The 10,721-nt window shown below is 30.5% G+C and overlaps 1 protein-coding gene across 2 annotated transcripts; it reads left to right on the top strand.

Moving 5' to 3' along the window:
- Window positions 1-654: 654 nt before the first annotated feature.
- On the top strand, window positions 655-10,721 carry LOC139506281 (uncharacterized). 2 transcript variants are annotated; one of them, XR_011660012.1, is made up of 5 exons: window positions 655-728; window positions 2,163-2,249; window positions 3,371-3,481; window positions 5,868-9,344; window positions 9,404-10,721. XR_011660012.1 is itself a non-coding variant. In XM_071295426.1 (4 exons), exon 4 carries the CDS (start codon window positions 5,981-5,983, stop codon window positions 6,830-6,832), a length of 852 nt encoding a protein of 283 aa, XP_071151527.1. In that variant the 5' UTR covers window positions 655-728; window positions 2,163-2,249; window positions 3,371-3,481; window positions 5,868-5,980; the 3' UTR covers window positions 6,833-10,721. The 2 variants fall into 2 exon arrangements, 1 of the variants encoding a protein (XP_071151527.1); XM_071295426.1 differs by having other exon boundaries at window positions 5,868-10,721.

Genomic DNA, 10,721 nt, shown 5'->3' with positions numbered 1-10,721 from the left:
CATTTTCTAGTTTCCAGACGATAACTTGTTTAGATGTATGAATCTCTCTACAATTATACTTCAAGGTTTCATACTTCAAAGAAAAGGCTGGGATTGAGTTTTGAGGTTATTGCTACAAGGGTGGTTTCAATAAGTTGGGGGGATGTTTTGTTTACAATTATTTTAAGGATTCATATTTTTATTTTCAATTTTTTTTCAAATTTTGAATTTTTGAAAAGTTTCAAGAAGAAATCTTCAATTGCACAGTATTGCACAATAGATTTTTAAGATCTTGGACCACTTTTATTTTGTGCCAGAAACCTATATTATGTCAAAAATTTGATCACGGTCCAAATTCAGACAGTATCAAGCTTGAATATTGTGTCCAAATTTTCCCCAACTGTTCAGGGATTCTGCGGTTCTATCAGGCTGTGCTCAGCGAAGCATTTTATTCTATTACCAGGCGGTAAACCCACCCAATGCTTAAGTTTATCAACAAGACTAGTGTTGTCTTCAGTTTGGTTTTGATTATTTCATGAAGTTTCATGTACAAGTATTAGTTGTATGTTTTAGATGGTTCTGATGGAAAGTCTAAATAGTTTACATTTATTATCATGTGAATTAATATAAAAATATATGTTTGTAAATATTTTGCTTTCATTGCAGGCTGATATATTTTCTACAGTATAATATCCTGTGAAATAACGGCCAGAATAGATGCTGATCCAGATTTCATGCCAAGAACATCGGTAAATTAATTTATTTTGGTTACAAAAGTTAGAATAATGGCAGAAAACTTTTTATATGCATGATCTTGATCTCACCCTTAAACTTGTTCATGGATTAATGTGTAACCAAACTGTCCTTTTGTTTTGGGCAACATGCTATAATTTAATCTATTCTGGGATTAATGTGTAACCAAACTGTCTTTTGTTTGGGCAAACATGCTATAATTTAATCTATTCTGGGATTAATGTGTAACTAAACTGTCTTTTATTTGGGCAACATGCTATAATTTAATCTGTTCTGGGATTAATGTGTAACTAAACTGTCTTTTGTTTGGGCAACAAACTATAATTTAATCTGTTCTGGAGAGAATATTAAAGCTGGAAACAAAATTTATAATCATTGAAAAAAATGTGAGAATTGATTGTCTTTATACAAAAATAATTAGACTCCTGTCTTAGTGAGGTATGTTAATGTATGTGGTATATAGATATAAGAAGATGGGGTATGAGTGCCAATGAGACAACTCTCCATCCTAGTCACAATTGGTAAAATTAAACCATTATAGGTTAAAGAACGGCTTTCAACACAGAGCCTTGCCTCACAGGGAAGAGCAAGCTATAAAGGACCCCAAAAATTATTAGTGTTAAACCATTCAAACAGGAAAACCAAGGTCTAATCTACTGGTATATAAAAAACGAGAAACACTTATGAATCACATCAACAAACAACAACCACTGAACAACATGTTCCTGGCTTAGGACAGGTGCAAACAAATGCAGTGGGTTTAAAAATTGTAACAGGCACCAACCTTCACCCTAACCTGATATAATAGTGTAACATCACACCATAGAAAAACACACTAAAATGTTATTTCTGTTTTTGTTCCATTGTTTATTCTTTGGTTGTGCCTTTTGTGCTTTTGTATCTGCAACTCTATCTTACCCTAATTAATAGATCGCATTTAAACTTTTAGAAAATCTTGAATATCTGAAAGAATGTCTACCCATTAATTTTGATATAATGTTCTTATGATTGTAAGGGTTTCCATAGTTAAATAGGGATACTCTGTGACATATACTAGAGACAATGCGGATTTCAATAAAATTTGCAGACTTGTATATTTCTATCATAATGCCATTTCCATGTTGCCTTTTGGGAGTTCCAAGAAATTAGATAGGCATCATGTCAATATACTAACCATTGAGTTGATTCCATAATGATAATGATTATCACAGAATATCTGGCACAACTCATATGTTTTTTTTTATCCAGAAAAAAAAAGATGTTGGTCAGAAGTGTTACCACCTAAAATGACATGATTGACCAATCAGTCAACTTAAAAATATCATCTATTTTTAAAATTGAGTTTACTACATAAAAAGATCATGAAATATTTTAATATTATGCAATTTTATATCCTTTTGTATTATATTGTATGTATTGTTTTTTGACAGAAATTTGGATTAGATTATGTCAAGTTTTGTGAGATGGTATCATTCTGTCCTTTGGATTATCTCAGGTTAACCTTCAGATGTTGTCAGGTAAGAATGTGAGGAAACTTTACAAAAGTATTTCCTTGAAAGAAAGATAAACATCACATTGTTTGAGTGAATCACAGGTGTTTGATGTGAGAAAAGGTACAAAAATAACATTGTGTAAAGGTCTTTTCATTGGATTGTTGTCTTTATTTGAAAGTGGACCAATTTCGAATTGTCATCTTGTTACTTACAACAGAAGATTTCAAATTTAATGTTTCATTCATATTACTTTTCTTCAGTTCTGAGTAAGACTTGAGTAACAAGCTGTTTAAAGAGAAATAAGGTGCCCACTATAGGATAGACTCTAACTAATCATAATGAGAATTTAAGACACTTATTTAAATTTAGAATTATAAGTGAAAAAAAAATGTAATCTCTCAATGAATACTACTTTATAGAGAAAAAAAAAGTTATAGCCAAAAGGAAGGAATATTGGGGTTTCTTAAAAAAAAAATATGAATAAAATATGAAAAAAACTTAAATTGACATCCTTGTATCTGATTTATACAAAAGCACATAAGGATTGTATGACGTCAACTTAATTAATAAAATTATAAGGGATCACTCTTAATGAATCAACAAAAAAGGTCGGTACTTAATGCCAAACGTTCCTTGTTATTGAAGAAAATGGGAAAAGAAAGAGGTCATATTTACTCGTGTAATCCCATTAAGTGTGTACTCAATTAGAATTTTGTGCTGTTTCATCATTTTGTACCTTTTTTTTCTGGAGTAACTCAAATATCTCTGTAATTTAAATCTGCTTTTTAATATCATATTGCTTTATATATGTACACATATACCAAACTAAAACAATAAAATAAAACACTGGATAAAATATAGAATTTTATATGAAGCAAAAATAGATACAACAATATAGCCACTAAGTTACAACTGTGGGTAAATATTCTAAAGTAAGAAATTGAAAGTGTTATCAGGTCATTTAGTGTCATGGTCCTCACATTTATTGTACAATATTAGAGTGTTCTTCACTTGACATTCTAATCTGCTTTTGGTTTAAGTGAATATGTATACTGGGTTTATATACATAAGTCAAAATTAAAAAAAAAAGCAATATTGTCAGTCCAAAGTGTAAATAACTTATAACACCTTTTCCATTATTACAGATTGATCCAAAGAAAAGGCCAAGTTTTACAGAGATAGCTCACTCATTAATTCAGATTCAACAGAGGTTATTAGATGAAATCTGAATACTCCAGAAAAACAACATATCAAAGGTAAAGATAGAAGTATAATTTTGTGAGAAAAAAAAAAACTGTGAAAAAGCACTTATTCTAGTTTGCATTGATAGCTCTTCTGACCTTGGTTTCTAACCACCTAGGTGAGTTGTAATAGTATGCTAAGGGGTCATTCCAAAGACTTTATATTTGGTATTCATTGCTTTTCTACCAAGCATGTAGCATTAAGGATAAAAGGTCTTGAGGTTCATAAATAGTAACACGTCTTCAGTTACCTATTAAGCTAGAATATTAAAACTCTTACTCAATGGTCAGAATATATAGCCCAAGTAAGACATCTTCATATTACATTTACATTTTTAAACTCATTCTAGTAATATTTGTTTCTGGGTGTTAGGAAACTGATAGTCAATCAATTTTAGTTGATCATGTAAGGTTCTATCATCAATTGTCATCTGTTGGAAATTGGTTTTAAGAAATATTAATGATTCCACAGTAATTCAGAAACAATCATGCAAAATACTAAAATAAGTTCTGTCTGCAAATATATGTCTCTTCCATTGCTATTTTTATGCCCCACCTACGATAGTTAGAGGCACATTATGTTTTCTGGTCTCTGCGTCCGTTCGTCCTTTCGTTTGTTTGTCCGTCCGTCTGTCCCGCTTCAGGTTTAAGTTTTTGGTCAAGGTAGTTTTTATACGCCCGTCGTCTTTTAGACGGGACGTATTATGGTATACCGTTGTCCGTCCGTCCGTCCGTCCGTCGTCCACACTTCGGACAATAACTCAAAAACAATTTCACCAATTTCATGAAACTTAAGTGAATTGTTTATATCTATTGACGTAAGCTCCCCTTTCGTTTTTTTTTAATTTCAGATTTTAAGTTTGGATTTATGGGGCTTTATTCATAAAAAAGGGGGGATTTTCAACACTTCGGACAATAACTCAAAAAGGCTTTCACCAATGTCCATGAAACTTTGGTGAATTGTTTATATCTATTGATGTAAGCTCCCTTTCAATTTTTATAAATTTCAGATTTTAAGTTTTGGATTTATGGGGCTTTATTCATAAAAAAAGGGGGATTTTCAACACTTCGGACAATAACTCAAAAAGGCTTTCACCAATGTCCATGAAACTTTGGTGAATTGTTTATATCTATTGATGTAAGCTCCCTTTCAATTTTTATAAATTTCAGATTTTAAGTTTTGGATTTATGGGGCTTTATTCATAAAAAAAGGGGGATTTTCAACACTTCGGACAATAACTCAAAAATGCTTTCACCAATGTCCATGAAACTTTGGTGAATTGTTTATATCTATTGATGTAAGCTCCCTTTCAATTTTTATAAATTTCAGATTTTAAGTTTTGGATTTATGGGGCTTTATTCATAAAAAAAAGGGGGATTTTCAACACTTCGGACAATAACTCAAAAAGGCTTTCACCAATGTCCATGAAACTTTGGTGAATTGTTTATATCTATTGATGTAAGCTCCCTTTCAATTTTTATAAATTTCAGATTTTACATTTCCGTGTTATGAATTTTTATGCTTAAAAAAGGGGTGATTTTCCAATTTTGGGACAATAACTAACACTTTCACAAAATTTTATGCAACTTTGATAAATTGTTTATATCTATTGAGATAAGCTCCCTTTCCATTTTTATAAATTTTAGATTTTACGTTTTCTTAAGTAATGAATTTTTATACTTAAAAAAGGGGGATTTTATGAAACTTTGGTGAATATATTAATGTAACATCCTTTTGATTTGTATATATATTTCTAGTTGATCATATAAATTCATTTAAAGCATAAAAGACAAGTTAAAAGAGCAATGGGCGTATCATGCGCTAAAGCGCAGCCCTTTATTGATGAAGTTGAAGTCCAATCGACTTCAAACTTAGTACACATGTTCCCTTTGATATGATCTTTTTAATTTTAATGCCAAATTAGAGTTTTTACCCCAATTTCACGGTCCACTGAACATAGAAAATGAAAGTGCGAATTGGGCATCGTGTACTGGGGACACATTTTTGTTTGTTATAAATTTAAACAAGAATGTGTTCTTAGTACATGGATGCCATCTGCATTGTCATTTTCTATGTTCAGTGGACCGTGAAAATGGGGTAAAATCTCTATAAATTGGAAAGATCATATAATAAAGAACATGTGTACTACTTTTCAAGTTGATTGGACTTCAACTTCATCAAAAACTACCTTGACCAAAAACTTTAACCTACCTTGACCAAAAAATTTAACCTGAAGCGGACAAACTAAAGGACGGAGGGAGGAATAAACGAACGAACAAACAAACAGACGGATGCACAGACCAGAAGACATAATGCCCATAAATGGGGCATAAAAAAGTTGTATTCAAATATATAGATTTTACTTGATATTAATCAAACATATATGTCAATTCTTTTCAGGAAATGCTTTAACTGGTCACAAAAGATCTAAATCTGAGGACAATATATTAAATCTGACAGATGTGGTAGAGGATTATATTGAACCCTTGACCCCTCAGGTTGTAGGAGAAGCAATGAGTAAAGATGATCCATTCTATGTTCCTGCTGATGTAAATCCTTTTGTTGCCTTTCAACGATATGGTGGGAAAATATTAGGTACTCCTCGTAATAGAGACTCTATGGGTTTTGATCTTCCGTCGCCATCAGATGCCATAACTCCACCATGTACACCCAGAACCCCTGACATTTTTGGTAAAAGACAAAATACACAAGAAAGACGAAGTCAGTCTTTACCTTCGTCTCCAATGCTTTTAAGAAAAGCAGCAGAACGTTTCCATCAAGAATCACTGCATGGATCAGGGTCAAGGAAAAACTCAAATACAAAAGTATCATTATGTCCTCGATCAAAGTCTACTATATTCCCTGAGGAAGTAGCTCATAGACTACAGAATGAAATTGATGAAAATTCAAACAATGCATTGACTGAGGAGGATTGGTCAAAGTATAGTAAAACATGGGATGTGAAATCTTCTCGGAGGAATAATCGCAAAACTTGTCGAAAGTTATATGTGTGCAGACAGTTAAGTGAAGATTCACAGACAAGTGTTATCAGTACTGCTGATAATTGTGTAGATGAAAATCGTTTTAATTTCGATTTAGGAACTTCCCAAACAAGTTACCTGAATAATCAAGGAACATCTCAAGAGGAAGAATTCGCCAAAAAGTTAAATGTCTCATATCAGGAATCTGTTTCATCATGTGTTGATGACAAAATGACAGGTATGAAAACTAAATCAAGCAAAGATGTTAATGGAAATCAAAAGTCAGATCAAAGTAATAGAGAGAAATCTGATTCACAGAAAAATGGAAAGAAAAAGGAAACAGTCGTCAAATTAAATAGAACAATAATGGAAACTAGAGTGTAACATTGTAGCATGACCATATGTTTAGGATCTGTAGTCTAAAATGTTACTAGTGTTATATGAAATATAGCAGAAATTTTTAGTGTTATAGTTAAGATTCAATAAGATATTTCTATTTATTTCATAGTGAAAGTAAATATCATATTTTTAGGAAAAGGATTGGGTATAAATAATACATATATATTTGAAAGTTTAAGTAAAGTGCAATATTTATAACATTCCAATTTCTCAGACTAATTTGTTGAAAAAAGACAATTGCTGAAAAAGTTTACAAGAAACTGAATTTAATACTTTGTACAAATGGAAGAATCATGTATTTCCATAGCATTCTTTTAAAAAGAAAAAAAAAATATAAAAAGAAGACTGTTGGATGAGTTTTCCAATTCTACTATCTAAAAAGAGGTTAAAACAGTTTTTCCTAACATGATAATTTAATATGGGCTTAATTGAGCATTAACTATGGCTCCTCTTGTTTCAAATACTAACTTAAAAGTCTCAACCTCTGTTTCCATGACAATAGTTCCACCTGATATATTAACCACTGTGATAATGTATAAACCATCGAATTGAAATACATATATGTATATATTTGTTGTTACTCAAGAGTTTGTATACTTAATTATATCTGTTATTCAAGGTTTACAGTTTTTATAGATTATGTTATTTACGGATGTATAATATTAATTATAATTATTAGATATCTTTGCAGCAAATAATAATTTTGTGATACTATCGTGAAATGGCAAACTTCTTAATATTAGGCTAGGAGAAAATAAATATATATCTGGGTTTGATCAAATGTTAGAACGAGGACTACAGTGTAGTAGTTTATTCAAACGTGAAAATTATAAGTTGTAACCCATTATACCTCTGTCATTAGTAGGGAGAAATGTTTGAATTTAGTTTAAGTGTCACCAAAACAAAGCAACAACACATTTGAACCTTAATATCATGCTGAAATAAAATGAACTTGTATTCAATACTTTTGTCTTCAACTCGATGAGAATAGATACTGATAAAATATGGGAGCAAAATGAATTGAGTTGTCTCTCTTGTTCAAGACATGCAGAATCTATACACAGAAATGTGTATTACTAACTATTTAACATTGTACAACACAATGCTTATTGTTTTCACTTTATAAACGTGTGCTAAGATTCTAAATAATTCAATAGACACCAATAAAAAACATTAGATTCTCTAAAACATTTTGAGGATACATCTATGCAGGATGTAAAAAGGATGTAAAAAAAAGATACCAGTTAAAATAAGAATACACTGTATTAGTCTGTATGTGATATCATTTGTGTTAATGTTTACACCAAATGCAGAAATGCAGAAAATTCATAACTTTTTTTCACTTTGAACTTGTAATTGACAATCATCATTTACTATCATGAAATGTAAAGTTTCTCAGGCCATTTTTGGCTACTTTAGATCAGACAAGACTTACATATTTTGATATGACTTATCTTGATCAATGAGCATCTGAACAACACCCAAAAACAAATAGACATCTAGGGGTCATCATGCCGTTTTTTTCATTAAAAATCTATGGTATTCATGCTTTTATATCAAATTTTGTAGACAACAGATTCTTATGTTCAAATTTCAATGTTTCAAAAGAACTAAAAACTCAATTTTTGGATGTTATATGTTAGATGAAAAGGAAAATGAAATTTGCAGTCAGTCTATTCTTGAACATGAAATTGTTACCCATGTAATCTTCGAGCAGTTATTTATCAGTCAACAAAATCTTTCCAAGCTTTGAAATATTGATACTAGGTATAGAAACTAATTTCTACTTTCAATCTATTTTTATTGTTTGTTAATTAGTACTAGTAGCCATTAAAAACTGCCTGTTATTGGTATAACTGGTTGCAATATAACTTCTACCTCTTACTCGTAGAGACATGAAATGTGCACTTAATCTTGTTTTCATTGGTAGGAAATATTTAAATCCTTGTAATTGTCATCCTTTATATATAATATGTGTGTGAACATGAAAACTTATCACAGAAATTTTACGATTCTTTGTAAAAATATGAAATTATAGATTCCTCTGTGTATGTTGAAAATCATAAAATTGTTTCTAACCAGCTTACTAATAGATTACTTTGTCATGTTCGTAATGGTTTCATTTACAGTTATGCAAGGTGCAATAATTTATTTCATAGTGCTCTCAGAATAATTATACAGATATTTGCCAAAGCTGTAAATGGATTTTTATTATTAGTGAATTTACTATTTTTGCAGCAACATATACATAGCTGTTCTTGTTAAATAGAAGATTGTAGTTTCTTGATTTTAGTTGAGACTCAAGTTACAGAAGTAGATGAATACTTCCTGTGTATCAGTTATTACATGTCAATGTCTAACAATGCTAGGTCAGCTAGAATATATTATAAAATTGTTTAATCAAAAGTTCAAAACTAACATCAATGAAATGAATACTGACAATTTATATATTAAAACATATAGCTAGCTAGAACAAGTGGGCTCACCTGATATAAAGGTTATATATATATTAAGACATATAACTAGCTAGAACAAGTGGGCTCACCTGATATAAAGGTTAAAGAGACACATTAACAGTTGGCTCACCTGATATAAAGGTAAAAGAGACACATTAACAGTGTGTGTCCATCATCATAGTTCTGATGCCATATATTAACAGATTCTTTCCAGAAAATAAGGCACCTTATAGCTGCCTTAAACATGATAAAATTGATGACCGGGATAAAAGTGCCTTGTTGAACTTTTTCTATAGTTGTCGTGTAACTAAAAAACAGCTTAAAGTTAAAACATTTGATCCTTAAAGAAGTGCATGCAACTTGAAACATGTGTGAAATGTATTCAGTCTTGACCCTAAACTTAAAATTTCTGTCACCTAAAATACTTTATTTTTAAACCAAAGGAAGAAAATAAAACTTTTGCCGTCAAACCCATTTCACAGATTGATTATTATGAAATGCTTCCTTAATTTTGTGATTATTGTTCTTGATTGAAATCCAAGTTAGTTACTTATATCTGATATTATTTAAAATAGGACCCTATTGAAAATATCCAAAACATTTTTTGGCAATTTCACATAATTGACTCTTGTTGTAAGATTATATGCCTTCATGCAATGTATTGTATCTAAAATAAGAAAAGGTTTTCCTATGTGAAATATGTGACAGCAGCTTACTGTAAATTCAGAAATTATTGTGATGTTTTTATTATTGCAAAAGACGTGACAGGGTTATAATCACAATAATTTTAACTCACATTTTGAAATTTTTAGGCAAAAGTAAACAAGATTATTCTCAATGTCGCAAAAATTGAATTCACATGAAAAATCGCAATAATGAATGCACGCAATAATTTACAGTATTAAAAAGATTTAAAATTTATTGTTGTGGTTCTATCCTATAAATTATAAGGACTGTTACCAGAAATTATAGATAGGACTCTTAGGCATTTCGTTAGAAATGTTTTAGATGTAGGTTTATCCTCATCACTTTTCTTCTTCTGAAATGTTTCATTTTGATCCTTATGTGAGATTCCAGCATTTCTTTCAATGTGAAATAAGTTGTTCATGGCAGCTAAGATGATGGGGTCACAGACTTTATAGTCACAATGGATATTTAGGCAAGTGTTACTTACTGACTGAAAAGCTGTTGATGAAAATAAAAAAAAAATCATTTATATAGTTCTTTTGAATTTATTTATTCATTAAACCATATAGTTGATAAGCAATTATGTTAATATAGTGTTCAAATGATTTTTACTTGTACAGAAAGTGTTATTAATGACACAAGTTTGAAAGTTTATTTTTGTATGTCAAATAATATATCCTACACTTTGTTATAATTCTGTGTTATCTTTTACATAATAAACATCTGTTGAG

Source organism: Mytilus edulis, unplaced genomic scaffold (genome assembly GCF_963676685.1).
Source record: "Mytilus edulis unplaced genomic scaffold, xbMytEdul2.2 SCAFFOLD_862, whole genome shotgun sequence".
Lineage (NCBI taxonomy): Eukaryota > Metazoa > Mollusca > Bivalvia > Mytilida > Mytilidae > Mytilus > Mytilus edulis.
Note: the sequence above shows the minus strand (reverse complement) of the source record. Positions and strands in the feature narration are given on the sequence as shown.